Below are 17,147 nucleotides of genomic sequence, written 5' to 3'. Positions count from 1 at the left end.
CTGATTGGGAACCATATTTAGGTAGCCTGGGTTTCACTGTGTGTTTGTGGGTGATTGTTCCTGTCTTTGTGTTTGCACCAGATAGGGCTGTTTCGGTTTTCGTTTCTCATTATTTCATTTCGTTAGTTTTGTAGTTTCTGTATGTATAGGTTTTCGTCTTCATTAAAGATGTTTCGAACTAACCACGCTGCATTTTGGTCCGACTCTCCTTCGACGGAAGAAAGCCGTAACATCAGCCTTGAAATACATCCACAGGTACACCTCCAATTGACTCAAATGATGTCAATTAGCCTATCAGAAGCTTTTAAAGCCATTACATAATTTTCTGGAATTTTCCAAGCTGTTTACAGGCACAGTGAATTTAGTGTATGTAGACTTCTGACCCACTGGAATTGTGATACAGTGAAATAATCTGTAAACATTTGTTGGAAAAATTACTTGTGTCATGCATGGAGTAGATGACCTAACCGACTTGCCAAAACCATAGTTTGTTAACAAGAAGTTTGGAGTTTGAAAAACGAGTTTTAATGACTCCAACCTAAAGTGTATGTAAACTTTTGACTTCAACTGTACATGTACAGGAGGTGAATGAAGCTGCATCCAAAATGTATAGCCTAGGAGCCTACAAGACATTGACGAACACTGACATAATTAGACTATTTCGGAATAATTTGCTAAACAGAAACTAAATAGCCTATTCACTGTTTGTTTACGTTGGCTAATGCTAGACGAATCCTCTTGTTGATAAAACATTTAATAACCTGGATTGCATTTGCTACAGCCTATGAAAGATCACACCCGAGTAGAAATGTTAGGCATAACAATGTTATGTTTGTTTCTTACATGCGTATTGTCTTAACATGTTGCCTGGGGTAATCTGTGCACATTTCAGCATGTCTACATAATTTGGCGCATGCATTCCTTGAACTGAACAAAGCTATCCAGCTAGCAAAAGCAACCTGACAAATGGACACGATTGCACCTCAAAACAATTTTCCAAGTTGGAATAATGTAACGCGTCGTTTGAAGGGTTTGACTGATAATGGATCCTTGCTCTATCACTGATGGCAGCGTGGCTGCTATATTCATGGATCGACAAACTGAAGGATCTGCACAGAAGATATTTCAAAGGTACGTAGCCTTTCGTTCTGTTTACCTCAAATAGCATGGTGTTTGTATGGTCGACTGTAAAAATGTTCCTTGCGTCATTAGCCTAAATATACATTTGTATTGGTGCTTTGTCCATCCATTATGGTCACTATGTCAGTGTATATCAATCTATCAATGAATATCAATGTCCTGAATATTTGCCTGTCACTAAGAGATTCACTGGACGAATGGACTTAATTTACAAGTAAAGGCAGGCCTAAATGCATTTTCCTTTGCAGTTTGCTGGTTAGGCTACTGTTGAATCATGAGAATTGACAACTATTTGAATACATTATATTTATCAAGCTACAATATTTTTCATAATAATATTATTATGTGTGTGTCTGCGCATTGGAAGAATTGTAAATCCATTGTGAAAGGCTATTTGCGTCGCAAATTATTCCAATGAAATGTGCAAATATATTGGTATTTTAGTGCCACCTATCAGTTGTTTCTCTGGATGCTACAGCGGTCTATAGCTGAGCTGGGTTGAGCAGTGTCATTTGGTTGTAAATATGCCACCATCGAAGGCTATCGCTTGGTATTTACATTTGGTGAAAATTGTTTGTCAATCTGGTTGTTGGAATTACGGTATCTGTATGGTGATCTTGGGTTTCATCAAAGTTCATTTGTGAGTAAATCTGTCTTTTGATAATAGCCAGTGCTTACCCACCTCACCGCACGCCACTGTAAATTATATATAGTGTTTAAAAAACATATTAAAGGGGCAAACCGCAGTTGATTCATAAATTTTGGGACGTCTGAATTAAATAAATGTACCCATTTATTCTTGAAGAATATAGCTTATAATTGAGTTTAGTTCAACTGTCGTATCCCATCAGAACCCAAAATATAATGTTTCACTCAAGTTTGTAAATTTTTAAAAAATGTAAACAAACACTATATAGCATCTAAACATGGATAATCTTTAATGTTGATATCATGGATGGTCAGTCCTTGCATCCATAGCTTTGTCTATGCATTTGAGTGGTTACATTTCTCCAACCCATTCCTCAACTTTTTTACCAAAACGGGTAAATCTATTGATTGCCGCTTTAGTAAATAGATTTTTTTATAAATTATGTGTTACATTCAACTGTCAAATGCTTTTATCGAGATCATTTCTTTAGTAGGTGACGTCAGAGGTCAGCATGTGGGATAAGTCGGAGTTCAGGGATGAATGACGAGCTTCCCACTAGTAATTACACGTTGGTAAAACCCACCTTCCAACTCTGTTATGAATCCAGAATTAACCACAGGTCAGTGACCACAGGTCAACTTTTAAATAAAAAATGCATGGTTCTCATTTGGGCAAAATATCTTCCTCTCCTCGACTCCTCCATGACACGAAAACCAATAAGTGGTCAAGTGGGTAGTGTCAATTCGTTAGTAGGCAAACGAAAGAGTGTACTCCCCTCCTCGATAGCCACCTTTCGATGAGAATTAGTTTGTGTCCTACCAGAGTGCTTCACAGAGGAGTTTTTATACAGTATGTGTCATACCCTCTTTGAATCAGCTGTTTTGTCGGAGTAGAAAAGCATGCGCACATTTAAAAACGATATGATACTTATTGTTTTATCTATAAAATGTCTGCCACAACCATCACCATTTATTTTGACCACTTTGCATATATTTTGGGATTCTTCCTCTGTAAACGTCATTTGCCTGATGCGCTAGTGGACAAGGACCGTCTCATTTCATTCAAGCGCATTTGTTTCCACATTTCTTGTCCTGCTCTCCTCAATTACCTTCTGATCTTTTTCAAAAGGAGGAGAGGACGGAGGACCGATGAGTTGGCAAAACCAAATGAGGACCTCTCATCATTAACATTCCTACACGCCTGTGACAAATACAATCCAAAAGGATTTAGCAACAGAATATGCTTGTGCATGCTAACAACATAAACAAACATCAGCAAAAATTTGCAATCTGTGCAATGGCCAAAGTGACCGACATTCTTCAGTATGTAATGTCCAGTATGCAGGCCTATACCTACAGCTCTTTTCCTTTCAAGGGATGCTTTGGAATGTTGGCAATGAGCCCCTTTATCTACTTCCCTAGAGTCGGATCAACATGTGGATACCATTTGTATGTCTCTGTGTCCAGTTTGAAAGAAGTTAGAGGTAGTTCAACGGGCCAATGGTAACAAGCGTTAGCACAATGACTGGAAGTCTATGGGTATCTGCTAGCAGATACCATAGACTTCCAGTCATTATGTTAACGCAAGTTAGAAACTCCCTTTAAACAGCACTCAGACACAAATGAATCTAACTCTGGGGAAGTAGGTAAAGGGCCTCGAAGTATGGCGTTAGTTATCTCGGTCTGTCCATAGGCTACCTTAGGGATACTTCACACCGGAGTATTTTTCAATATTTTGTTATGTTACAGCCTTATTCTCAAGAGGATTAAATTAAAACATGAATCAATCTACACACAATACCCCATAATGAAAACAGGTTTTTAGAAATCCATTATTTCCATAAGTATTCAGACCCTTTGCGATCAGACTCCAAATTGAGCTCAGGTGCATCCTGTTTCCATTGATCATCCTTGAGATGTTTTTACAACTTGATTGGAGTCCACCTGTGGTAAATTCTATTGATTGGACATGATTTGGAAAGGCACACACTGGTCTATGTAAGGTCCCACAGTTGACAGTGCATGTCAGAGCTAAAACCAAGCCATGAAGTTGAAGAAATTGTCTCAGAGATAGCTTCCAGACAGGATTGTGTTGAGGCACAGATCTGGGGAAGGGTACCAAAACATTTCAGCAGCATTGATGATCCCCAAGAACACAGTGGCCTCCATCACTCTTAAATGGAAGTTTGGAACCCCCAAGACTCTTCTTAGAGCTGAGCAATTGAGGGAAAAGGGCCTTGGTCAGGGAGGTGACCAAGAACCCAATTGACACTCTGACAGAGCTCCAGAGTTCCTCTGTGGAGGTGGGAGAACCTCCCAGAAGGACAACCATCTCTGCAGCACTCCACCAATCAGCCTGTGGCGAAGGATCACCTTCCAACAGGACAATGACCCAAACAATGACCTGGATGCTCCCCATCCAACCTGACAGAGCTTGAGAGGATCTGCATAGAAGAATGGGAGAAACTCTCCAAGTACAGGTGTGCCAATCTTGTAACATCATACCCAAGAAGACTCGAGGTTGTAATCGCTGCCAAAAGTGCTTCAACAAAGTATTTCAGTTTTTTGTTTAATACATTTGCATGAATTTCTAAACCTATTTTTGCTTTTTCATTATGGGGTAATGTGTGTAGACTGATGAGGGGAAAAAAACTACTTAATCCATTTTAGAATAAGGCTGTAATGTATCCAAAGCAACTCACAATAGCATATGTGATCCCCACAGGAATTGAACCCCCAACCTTGCCGTTGCTAGCAGCATGCTCTTACCAACAGCCACACAGGACCACAGTATAGTATTATATGTTATTGGTACATTAGTTCATCAGTGTGTTGTCCACTGACTCCCTGACAGGCCCCCTGGTGGAGAGTGCCAAAGTGCAAAACTTTAAGGTGGAGGTTCGAGGTGAAATGTTTCTATCGACAGAGGAGAGAAAGGTCATGATCAAACCCTACAGTCCGATGACATTCATCCAAACGGATAAACCAATCTACAACCCAGGACAAACAGGTAATTTTACACAGAGCCAGTGACCTACACAATCAGTCTCCTTGCTAAGAAACAGGACAATTAGGTGGGAGCATGTTTCTATGATTTGCTCTGTCATCCCAGAGACACTTGAAACGGCACCATCATGTGCAGATAAAGAACAAATCCGCTGTGGGTTCACTCAGAATATGTACGCTGGAATGGAGTTTGAACTGTCATACCATATGTTATAAGATGTTCCTCTCCTGGACATTATCACTGGATATTGATAGTGTAAATATTTTCTGCGAACTCGCAGTGCAGTTGAAAATTTTATCGAGTACCTATAAATAGTTTGTCTTCTGAAATTCTCATTGAGTGCTTGTCTTCATTTTGTCATTGCCTTCTTACAGTGAAATTTAGGGTTATCACCTTGGATACCAATTTTAGCCCTGTCAATCAGCTGGTGAGTGTTGAAAATGTGCAATATTGAAAACAATTACCTGTATTTGGTCATCCTTTAGATCAGTATCTCAACATATGAATTTATTAATATCTCAAAAGCATACTTTAAATCACACCTTTATTCGCCAAATACATTTGTATGGACAGGAATGTGACTTGGTGAAATGGTGCTGCCACAAGAATATACAGACAGACGATAAACAGTATACACAGACAACATATGTAGAAGAGATCCACATGCGGTACGCAAATCATAGTGTATGTACACCGTGAGCTAAGAACTACACGTTTCACAATAAACTTAGCAACGTTAAAAATTACGTCTGTAGAGACGTATAAAGAAAAATATTTTACAGGATGATCTGAGAGGGGGTGATTTATGTACAGCGGGGCCCGAAATGAATTTACACCCTTGATAAAGATTAGCAAAAATGACTGCATAAAATACAGAATTCAAATACTATACTTGATAAAGATGAGCAAAAATGACTGATATAAATCATTGAAATACTATATTGCATTTATAATATACTGACATGAAGATGGAGCTCTTTGGCCACATACACCAGTGGTGGGTTTGGCATCAAAATGAGAACGCATAAGCTATTTTTCCTCCACTGAACCTGGGGCCCTTAAGGTCAACAGCATAGTGAACTTTACCCAGTACCAGGAAATTTCAGCCAAAACATGCAAGTGGAAGTGGATCTTCCAACAAGCCAATAACCCCAAGCATACATCAAAATCCACAAAGAAATTGATCATTGGCCACAAAAGCAACATTTTGCAATGGCCATCAGTCTCCGGACTTGAAACCCATTGAAAACATGTGGTTTTATTTGTATAGGGCAGACCATATGCGCAGACTAAGGATATCAAGGATCTGGAAGATTCTGTATGGAGGAATGGTCTCAGATTCCTCCCAATAAGTTCTTCAACTCATAAAACAAAACGACGACAATGTTCAGTGCCGATATCCTCACAAGGTATGGTGATTTCAGACCTCACTGTATTTGAAAAGAATAACCCTTGGACCAGGCAGACGCATTCCCACACCAGACAATGATCAAGGAGGTTTAGTATGGACTTTATGATGGTTGTGTAGAACTGAATCAGTATTATCCACGAGAGTTTGAATTTCTTCAGCTGACATAAGAAGTACATCTGCTGGTGTGTCTATTGGTGATCGCTGTGAAGTTGTCCTCCCACTTGAGGTTGTGGGAGATGATGGTCCCCAGGAATTTGAAAATATCTGCCGTGCTTACAGCTGAGCCATTGATTTCAAGTAGGAGATAGTGAGGGTCGCTTCCTGAAGTCAATCTCCACCTCCATGATGGTTTTACTTTTATTTTTTTAAACAATATACTCTACTAGTAATATACATCAAAATTCCAGAGTGGGTGCACAGCTACTTTTGAAGTTATGATACATTTTATGAGCATCACCAACACAGTGAATGGCAAAAGGGATTTGAAGTGAACACTCTCTGCATGTGATTTACTGAATGTAATCAGTTAATGACCTATAATGTCAATTTGTATGTATAAAATGGGTAATATCTTCAAAAGTATCAGAGCAGCCACTGTAATTTAGATGTTTTGAAGAGTATTTTGTTCCAAACAATATGTTTTTAAAAATGAGCTAAATCAAAAAGGGTACTTTTGTTTTCATATAAATATTTTTAACGAAGAATAAATTAACAAGAAAAGTTGTATTTCAGAATCTAGACATGCTCCATAGAGCATACTATAGGGAGTATAATGTCACTAAGATGTCTTTATCATGTGCTGTTCACAGACCGTACAGTCGTACAAGCAGTGATGTAAAGTACTTACAGTTGAAGTCTGAAGTTTACATACACCTTAGTTAAATACATTTAAACTCAGTTTTTCACAATTCCTGACATTTAATCCTAGTTAAGATCACCACTTTATTTTAAGAATGTAAAATGTCAGAATAATAGAGAATTATTTATTTCAGCTTTCATTTCTTTCACCACATTTCCAGTGGGTCAGAAGCTTACGTACACTCAATTAGTATTTGGTAGCTTTTAGAGGAATTTAATTCCTATATGTTCATTAACAAAGAAACACTTTGTCCATTTGTAAGTTTCTTATTTGCATAAAATAGATAAAGATCAGTCTCAAAATGAATCAATAGCGTTTATTCCCGAGAGCTCTGGTCATAATACCATGTACATTGGTTTATATACCTCACATTTCATCATAAATGTCCCTCTCAGATACAATGGCAATATAGTTCACAAGCCTTCTCACATTGTCTGCCACCTGTTAAACAATCTACCACAAGCCCAAGGTCTCCTCTCCTTGGGTAGGGACAGAATGTCCTGTAAGGAACACTGTTGTTCTGGGATTGATTTGCACTTTTCGCACTAAAGCACATTCATCTCTAGGAGACAGAACTCGTCTCCTTCCTGAGTGGTATGACGGCTGTGTGGTCCCATGGTGTTTATACTTGCATACTATTGTCTGTACAGATGAATGTGGTACCTTCAGGCGTTTGGAAATTGCATACATCCACAGGTACAAATACATCCACAGGTACACCTCCAATTGACTCATTATGTTAATTAGCCTATCAGAAGCTTCTAAAGCATGACATAATTTTCTGGAATTTTCCAAGCTGTTTAAAGGCACAGTCAATTTAGTGTAAACTTCTGACCCAATGGAATTGTGACTGGAATTGTGACTCAGTGAATTATAAGTGAAATAATTGGTCTGTAAACAATTGTTGGAAAAATTACCTGTGTCATGCACAAATTAGATGTCCTAACCGACTTGCCAAAACTATAGTTTAACAAATGTGTGGAGTGGTTGAAAAACGAGTTTTAATTACCCCATCCTAAGTGCATGTAAACTTCCGACTTCAACTTTAAGTAAGAATGTTTTGGGGTATCTGTACTTTATATTTTGCCAAATTTTACTTTTACTTCACTATATTCTGAAATAAAATGCTGTACTTTTTACTCCATACCTTTCCCTGTCACCCAAAAGTACTCATTACATTTAACAGGATATTGGTCCAATTCACACACTTATCAAGAGAACATCCCTGGTCATCCCTACTGCCTCTGATCTGGCGGACTCACTAAACACAAATGCTTTGTTTGTAAATTATGTCTGAGTGTTGGAGCGTGTCCCTGGCTATCTGCCAATAAAATTGTGCCGTCTGGTTTGCTTATTAAAAGGAATTTGAAAGGGTTTATACTTGTACTTTTACTTTTGATACTTAAGTACATTTTTAGCAATTCCATTTACTTCTGATACTTGTGAGTTATTCATAAAACATTAACCAATATCTTGTCTTTGCCCTTCACAGTACAATGTTGTGGAACTTGAGGTAAGACCTTTACTTTATGATGAGTGTCACTAAATACTACAACATGATTAGACAATGACTCCACCAGCTAGGTAGGTCATCATTCATTTCCACATGGCAGTTATCAGAAGACTCCATATCAGCTTTATGTGAACACATCTGGGCCACCTTCAGTAAGCAAACTTCAGAACATTGCAGATAGAAATGTCATGAATAGAACTGACGTGACTCCTTATTCTACATGTCAGACAGGCATGTTTAACTTACACCTACAAAGGTGCTATCTAGAACCTAAAATGGTTTTACGCTGAACACAAAAGGCTCTCTCCTATGGGGACAGCCGAAGAACCATTTTTGGAATCCTCTTTTCTAAGAGTGGACTTCTATCTGAATGTTAAACAAGGTTGTGCCCTGCTCAATGTGCCTCTTGTTCTATGAACCAACAGGATATTCATCAGAACAGGATTGGCCAATACATGGGTCAATACATCATCAAGCGGCATCATTCTGCAGCTTTCTCACCCCCTGAACTCTGAAGCACCCGTAGGATCCTATGCTGTTGTAGTGTGGATTGGTGATAACAAAATATACCATCACTTCAAGGTAGAAAAATATGGTAAGTTGAGCTTCTTTATTTACCTTTCATGCACGGTAATATTATGGATCTGGCAGATGAATCATTAAATCACAATCCAGGAACATTCATGAGTTAACTGCTGTTCTATTATATCTAGTTTTGCCAAAGTTTGAGATCAAAATGGACCTCACTGATGAGATCAGCATTGTTCAAGAGGAGTATAAAGTAGAAGTGTGTGCAACGTGAGTCTACACTATCGCCGTTTTGCAATGCACTGTTACAAAATACTCAAATACACAGACACACAGACAAGCGCATTTTCAAATACAAAGATTTAAATACCCGATGCATTTGACCCAGGTCTGCTTGGTCCTAGGGGTATTTAAAATGAGGTATTTGGAAATGAGTCATTTAAAATAGTTTAAAAAAGTAGGCTATTTATAGAAAATTACATGGAAATACTTTCAAATACTTCAAATAGAAGTAGTTGATTTGGCCACAATATTTGAAAATACTCATGCACAGAAAATAAGTATTTGAACCTAGGTCTAGGTAATGACAGCTAATGACTAAATATTGTGCTTACTCAAAGCTCAAAGCTTGCACAGAGCTCCATAGACTAGAATAGTACATTTTGGATTGCTTCAATACAGCTTAATTCTACCACTTACCAGTCACTACTAATACCACTAATACTGTAGTCACTTCTATTATTACTACTACTACTACTACTAACAGTCACAAATTTGACTACTACAATTTACTACTGTAGTCGCTACCACTATTATAACTTATTTCACAACCATAAATACTCAAGGCAAGCTTGATAACACGCACGATTTCTTTAAGAAATTTACTTTTCTAGTTGAAGACCTACGATTCCACTGCTCAATGTTATAAACCGCTCTTATGAGTCCCTGAGACTTCAAAGGTTTGGGACAGTGGCATGTACATGAAGAGCTGTGCCCGTAGTCACAAAGCATCTCAAGAGTAGGATTGCTGACCTAGGATCAGGTCTCCCCCTGTACATGAGATCTTGTTCATTAGATACAGAAGTTAAAATTCTGATAGACTTTATGAATACAGGTCCAGATCCATTGACAATGTTGAAAACACTTGACTTAAAAGCCTGCAGGTTTAAAGCATTATAATGTGTTATAAGTACACATATATAAGCCTTTATAATGTCTCATTTGAGGCTTATACTATGGTATGTCTCTCTATGTAGGAAATGTATGATACTTGATGTGTTTGATGTATGTTTGTGTTTTGTGAATTTAAATCAGATACACGTATGGACAGCCTGTACCTGGAAAAGCAGAGGGAGAGTTGTGCTGACATTTACTGTACATTATAATGATACCAATAATAATTGATGAGAAAAATCAACAAGGAGTTCCCGATTTATACAGCCCCCTGTCACAAAGAGTCAAAAGAGGTCTGTATGCTTTCCTGAAGAAACTCAGTATAATTGTCTTTACCAACATATTACATTTTAATGTGATTAAATCAGTTCTTAATGTCTGGTTTTGTTTGCTTTTCCCAGATGGACCAAACTGGCTGTGCTTCTCATGTCTTCAACATGTCCATTTTCACAAAGAATGGTGGAGACAACATGCTCATAGACAGGTTTAGTTTTAATGCAAAAGTAGAGGAGGGGACAGGCAAGTCATTTATCACAAGAATTTGGAGATGTGACAACATTTTATTTTACCTAGGCAAGATCAGTTAAGAACAAATTCTTATTTTAAATGACTGCCTAGGAACAGTGGGTTAACTGCCTGTTCAGGGGCAGAATGACAGATTTGTACCTTGTCAGCTCAGGGGGTTTGAACTTGCAACCTTCCGGTTACTAGTCCAACACTCTAACCACCCTGCTGCCCCCATTTGTCTGTCAAATGAAAGCTGTTTTTTTGTCTTTAGTGTGAATGACATAATATCAATATTGCATGTTTAATTAGATCATGAAGACCTGTGTGTTTGACCTTCTGTGCTACATGTGAAATTAAGCTGTTTTTATTAATTTCTTCTGTTTGTAATCATGTTTTTAATATTTTTAATAAACTGCAATGGAATTCAGTTGCTGCATTGTGAACATCATGGTGGCATGTATTCTTGTTAAATAAACCATCCTATTCTCATTTGTTTTCCTTTGACAGGTATTACACGGTCAGAGAAAAAACACATAGGAGAGTGCTATGTGATTGGAAAACTCACGTTTGTCGACACGCCCAAAATCTATGAGCATGGATCAATTATCGAGGGCAAGGTAAGTCCAGATCCAGTGTTATTGTTCCTGGTACTTTGTTGAATTGTGGATGCCATTTGTTCTTTGACATTCCTGTTTACTTAACTACTAATGGTAGGTAACAGTGACAAACAGATGTAGCATGACATTACTCCTTTTTTCCTCAGATAAATGTTGTTCACTTCAACAACACACCTATCTCTGACATGTTAGTCTACCTGTTGGAGAAGAAAGGCTGGTCCTCACATCGTCTCCAGAACCTAACCACGGACAGCCATGGTGTTGCCAGTTTCTCCCTCAACACAACCACTATGCCCAAAGAGGATATTAATCTCATAGTAAGTATGATTCCTTCTAGGTTTGAAAGACTCTGAGACTCAGAAGATCCCAACTCAGAAGATCCCCCTTGACCCTACACTATAGGGTCAATAATGCTCTTGTGGAGATCAGAGAAGATTCCATTTGTATAACAAACAATATGGTGACACTTCCACCTATCCTATCATGGGGAAGGTGGCGATGTTGGCATATTGCTTATACCTGTCAAATAAAATATTATAAAAAATAAACGAAATACTCTTAGTGTAATGGCATAGGGTCTTAGGGTCGATTTGGGATTCGTTAAACTTTTTCTTCTCTCTGTTGCTTTCCAGGTTAGCAACACACCAGAAGCAGAGAACACTAGATACAGGGTCCCCTATTTCAACAGGGGGCACCACGTACTCTCACTGATCCAGCCCACTGCCCCTCACAGTAAAACATCCAGCTCTCTGGCTATTCAGAAGATGGATAAACCACTGGCATGTGGGGAGGAAGTGTCAATAACCATCCAGTATGCTATCGTAGAGGAGACCGTCCCAAAGGGCTCCGTGGATGTCATCTACCTGGTGAGTAGAACCAGAAACAAGTTGTGACAAACTGCAAACGCAGGGTGCATCTGAAATGGCACCCTATTCCATAGTGCACTATTTTGAACAGGGTCATTTCAGACATAATCCCAGCCTCTCACCTTTAAAGGAAGGATGTCCCTATACAACACCAATACTCCTCATCATCTCCTTATTCCTGACTTGATGGGAAAACTGTTTTTCCCTATTCCAGGCCTTATCCAGAGGGGCGATACTTCAGCATGGCCATATGAAGGTTACTGTACAGCAGGGGAGTCCTGGTGATGATTTATTAAGTAATTATGGACCTACTGGGAGGTGCTTGATGACAATGACAGTGTGAAATGCTCTTACGTTGCAGTAACTGAGGGTGAAGTCACCTTGAAGTTGGCAGTGGTTCCAGAGATTGTGCCGTTGGTACAGGTCCTGGTGTACAGTATGCTACCCAGCGAGACTGTCATCACCCACAGCATGAACTTCCCCTGCTCTGTCGTGACCGGGAGACCCATGGGGTGGTGCACAATTGGCCCAGCATCTTCTGGGTTAGGGAGGGTTTGACCGGCAGGGATGTCCTTGTCCCATCGTGTACTAGCGAATCCTGTGGCGGGCTGGGCGCAGTGCATGCTGACACGGGTCGCCAGGTGTACAGTGTTTCCTCCGATACATTGGTGCGGCTGGCTTCCGGGTTAAGTGGGGCATTGTGTTAAGGAGCAGTATGGCTTGGTTGGATTGTGTTTCGCAGAATGCACAGCTCTAGACCTTCACCTCTGAGTCTGTACGGGAGATGCAGCCCCCGTACGGACTCGCTTCTGTAACTACCAATTGGATACCACGAAATTGGGGAGAAAAAGGATTTTACTTTTTTTTTAAGTAAAGGTGTATCATGTACACTTACAGTGGGGGGAAAAAAAAGTATTTAGTCAGCCACCAATTGTGCAAGTTCTCCCACTTAAAGATGAGAGGCCTGTAATTTTCATCGTAGGTACACTTCAACTATGACAGACAAAATGAGAAAATCACATTGTAGGATTTTTTATGAATTTATTTGCAAATTATGGTGGAAAATAAGTATTTGGTCACCTACAAACAAGCAAGATTTCTGGCTAGTTAATTAGCAAATTCTGTAAAGCGAAAATATAAAATGTTCCCTTAAATAATTTTCTGCTTTTTTCCAATGTACTAAAAAGACAATTTACCATAACTTTATTTCAGCATAATTTCATCTTTAGAATTTTGAAGTAAATAGTACTTTTGTGATAACAACTGCCAGTTATAACCCTCTGAGGATATGTATAACTTTATATTATATCTCCAGAGAAACCTAGATTAAAATATTTTTTTAGATTTGAAGTATTGAATAATCCATCTTTGGGATATGATCAAAAATATGCCTCGGGGGACAAATGGACCCGTTAGTACTATGAGGGTTAACAATGTTTAGCAATGGAAAACCAAATTGAGCATCCAAGTTGTCCTTCCCGATTTCAGTCTGTTGTCTTCTGTTTGATGCCCAGTGATCAAGGTAATTTCACATCTCCTTAATATCCCATTCCAGATATTTGATTCGTTACCAGTCAAGGAGAGAACATACATTCCCTACGAGCTTCAAGACCCAGTAGCATGTTTACGTGTAAGACCAAGAACATATGTAATGCCATACCCAAATGGGCCATCCGAGGAGAAAAATCAACCTTATGAAGTTTTTCAGGTAACTTCTTCCTTGTTTTCTATTTACTTGAAACCTAATTTCTGCTCTTGTAAGAATCAGTCAACATACTGTCACCATCTTCTTAAATTATGAATTGCTAAAATAACCTGTTTGAGGCAAAAAAAAAATAATACATACAGAATAGAAACATAACTCAGAGGTATTAATTAATATTGAGCTCTTGTTTTTGATTCTGGTATTTCTAGAAACTGGGACTGAAGCTGGCAACTAACCTGGTTTTAAGAGTACCTTCCTGCCTCAGCTACAAGGGGCTGCAGTACCCTTTGCCCGAAGGTGGGCTATCCTCCTTACCACCTCTTGCTCTCGTCATTGCCAGACGTATTCTGTGAATCTTGGGAAATGCATGGCTTTTAGTTTGACATGGCTGATGTTAACACCAGAATAATGACTGTTTTGTTTTATTAGCAGGCTACTATCCCTACCCTGTAACAATGACCAGATTTAACCTGGGTCTAGCGATTCTGGGTTTAGGTCAAGCTGGACCTGATGCAGTACCCGGTGATGGATTTAGTGCCGCTCCAGCTCCACCACCCATACAGACAGTCCGTACGTTGTTCCCCGAGACATGGAGATGGGATCTTGTGGAAGTTGGGTAAAAGCACTGCACAGTGAGGCTAACTTCAGGTGAAAGCCCTCTTATCTCTTGCCTAATATCAACACATGCAGTAGTTGTGTAGATTAGGAACCTGTACCTCTTTAATAATTAAGGTGTATTGCAGAGTAGGGGAGAATGGGGTAAGTTGAGACATTTTTTACATTCAGTATTACTTTGAAATTATAGTGTTCTTCCTAACAAGGATGTACATATATTTCAGGATGTTGTGTATCCCTGGAAATAATCAGAATTAATGTAAACATTACAGTTTTGAAAACAAAGCTTGTCCATAAAAATGGTCTCTTGGCACAACTTACCCCACAGTACAGGGTAAGTAAGCTGCCTAAAAATTTCGGTACTGAAGAAAATATTACCACTACCTATTTAAAACCATGTCTATATTTATTACTCAATCACAATGGCTTATTTATTAAACATATTTTAACACACGCTTAACACCTGACAAAAACGTTGTACTTTTTTAAACACTTTTACCATAGATATTGCCTTGCTTTATGATAACACGTACATTTCCTTAACTGGCTAAACTTACCCCAAGGCAATTGTTTTGAGCACATTAGCCCACACAGCTAAAAGGAAGCAAGGTCATGGTAGGTTTAGGACGTCAAGTTGAAGCTTATAGAGACCCCAACTGATGTTATGAACAATCTTTAGATACAAGCATCATGAAACCTCTAACACAATAAATTAATTTGACTTGGTGAAAATCTGTTTTTTTTAACTAAGTTGCTTACCACTTTTTCCATGTGGGTTTCTTCCTTTACAGACTCCTATCAAATGACCTCTTCCTTAATAATTGGTCAAATTAATCATTTTGTGTCGTTTCCTAGAAACAAAGGTGTCTAAAATTACTCCATTTAGCTCAACTTGCCCCACTCTCCCCTATGCCTGTATTTTCATAGAGAAAAGGTCCTCAGAGCTGTTTAGATTTAAGCTTAAATACATAAAAATACAAATAAATAGTGTTCAAAGAATTTGTAAAGTCATACTCCATTGTTCTCTATGGGACACTTACATGTATTCTGTTTGAACTCTGACCTCTGTATTACAGGGAGTCTGGATCAGCAGACATGCCCCTTACAGTCCCAGATACCATTACCACCTGGGAGACAGAGGCATTCTGCCTGGCCCCTGGTGGCTTCGGTCTGGCTCCTCCTGTGGAGATCACTGTCTTCCAGCCTTTCTTCCTAGAGCTCACCCTGCCCTACTCCATCATCCGTGGAGAGCATTTTGAGCTGAAGGCCACTGTGTTCAACTACCTGTCCAAGTGTATCATGGTACGGCACTGCATCATGATCGTTTCTCGAGTTGTGTTTTGTTGCAGTTTGCCTAGTCAGTGTTTATTTATTTTTTATTACACCCAGTGTAACATGGAAAACCCAAGACTGATATCTTACAAGTGTTCCTCTTGGGCAGGTTTCTGTGACTCCGGCTCCTTCCTTAGACTACACTCTCACACCCCTGAATGATGTCCAGTATTCATCATGCTTGTGTGCCGGGCCAAACTGAGCAATTGGGGCAGAAGGCTTTGGTCAGGGAGGTGACCAAGCACCCGATGGTCACTCTGACAGAGCTCCGGAGTTTGTCTGTGGAGATGGGAGATACCTTCCAGAAGGACAACCATCTCTGCAGCAATCCTTGGCCTGAATGCCAAGCGTCACGTCTGGAGTAAACCTGGCACCATCCTTACAGTGAAGCATGATGGTGGCAGCATCATACTGTGGGGAAGTTTTTCAGCGGCAGGGACTGGGAGCCTAGTCAGGATTGAGGGAAAGATGAATGGAGAGATCCATGATGAAAACCTGCTCCAGTGCGCTCAGACCTCCGACTAGGGGGAAGGTTCACCTTCCAACAGGACAATGACCCTAAGCACACAGCCAAGACAACGCAGTAGTGGCTTCGGGACAAATCTCTGAGTCTCCTTCCAACCTGGCAGAGCTTGAGGGGATCTGCAGAGGAGAATGGGAGAAAGTCACCAAATACAGGTGTGCCAAGCTTGTAGCATCATACCCAAGAAGATTCGAGGTTGTAATCGCTGACAAAGGTGCTTCAACAAAGTTCTGAGTAAAGGATCTGAATACTTATGTAAATGTTTTTAATTTGAAAAACATTTGCAAAAAAATTCTAAACCTGTTATTGCATTGTTATTATAGGCCATTCTGTGTCGATTGATGATGGGGAAAAAAACATTTAATCAATTTTAGAATAAGGCTATAACATAACAAAATGACAAATGTCAAGGGGTCTGAATACTTTTCGAATGCACTGTATACTCACGAATGAAAGTAAATTAAATGTCTTCCCATTACGGGGCCTCCTATGTACGCACGTGCTTATGGGCCAAATCAAGTGTCGTGTCTTTACTATAATTTAATCAAAGTTTTATATTTATCAAAGATTCTCTGTAATTAGTATTACGCGATCAACTTATTAATCATGTAACTGTAATTAACTAGGAAGTCGGGGCACCAAGGAAAAATATTCAGATGACAAAGTTATCATTTCCTAAAATAACTTAAAATATTTTATCTGA

At 39.2% G+C, this 17,147-nt stretch overlaps 1 protein-coding gene across 1 annotated transcript; it reads left to right on the top strand.

The window, feature by feature from the left end:
• The first annotated feature begins 919 nt into the window (after positions 1–919).
• LOC109909058 (alpha-2-macroglobulin-like) lies at positions 920–16,208 on the top strand. The gene is made up of 16 exons (XM_031795888.1): positions 920–1,131; positions 4,643–4,798; positions 5,170–5,222; positions 8,558–8,578; positions 9,004–9,173; positions 9,292–9,376; positions 10,421–10,572; positions 10,681–10,738; positions 11,294–11,403; positions 11,550–11,720; positions 12,036–12,269; positions 13,825–13,977; positions 14,184–14,271; positions 14,404–14,590; positions 15,666–15,891; positions 16,031–16,208. The coding sequence occupies exons 7-16, from the start codon at positions 10,510–10,512 to the stop codon at positions 16,121–16,123; spliced, it is 1,383 nt and encodes a 460-aa protein (XP_031651748.1). The 5' UTR covers positions 920–1,131; positions 4,643–4,798; positions 5,170–5,222; positions 8,558–8,578; positions 9,004–9,173; positions 9,292–9,376; positions 10,421–10,509; the 3' UTR covers positions 16,124–16,208.
• The last annotated feature ends 939 nt before the right edge of the window (positions 16,209–17,147 follow it).

Source organism: Oncorhynchus kisutch, linkage group LG18 (genome assembly GCF_002021735.2).
Source record: "Oncorhynchus kisutch isolate 150728-3 linkage group LG18, Okis_V2, whole genome shotgun sequence".
Lineage (NCBI taxonomy): Eukaryota > Metazoa > Chordata > Actinopteri > Salmoniformes > Salmonidae > Oncorhynchus > Oncorhynchus kisutch.
The sequence above is the reverse complement of the archived record's forward strand: the minus strand, read 5'-3'. Positions and strand labels throughout refer to the sequence as shown.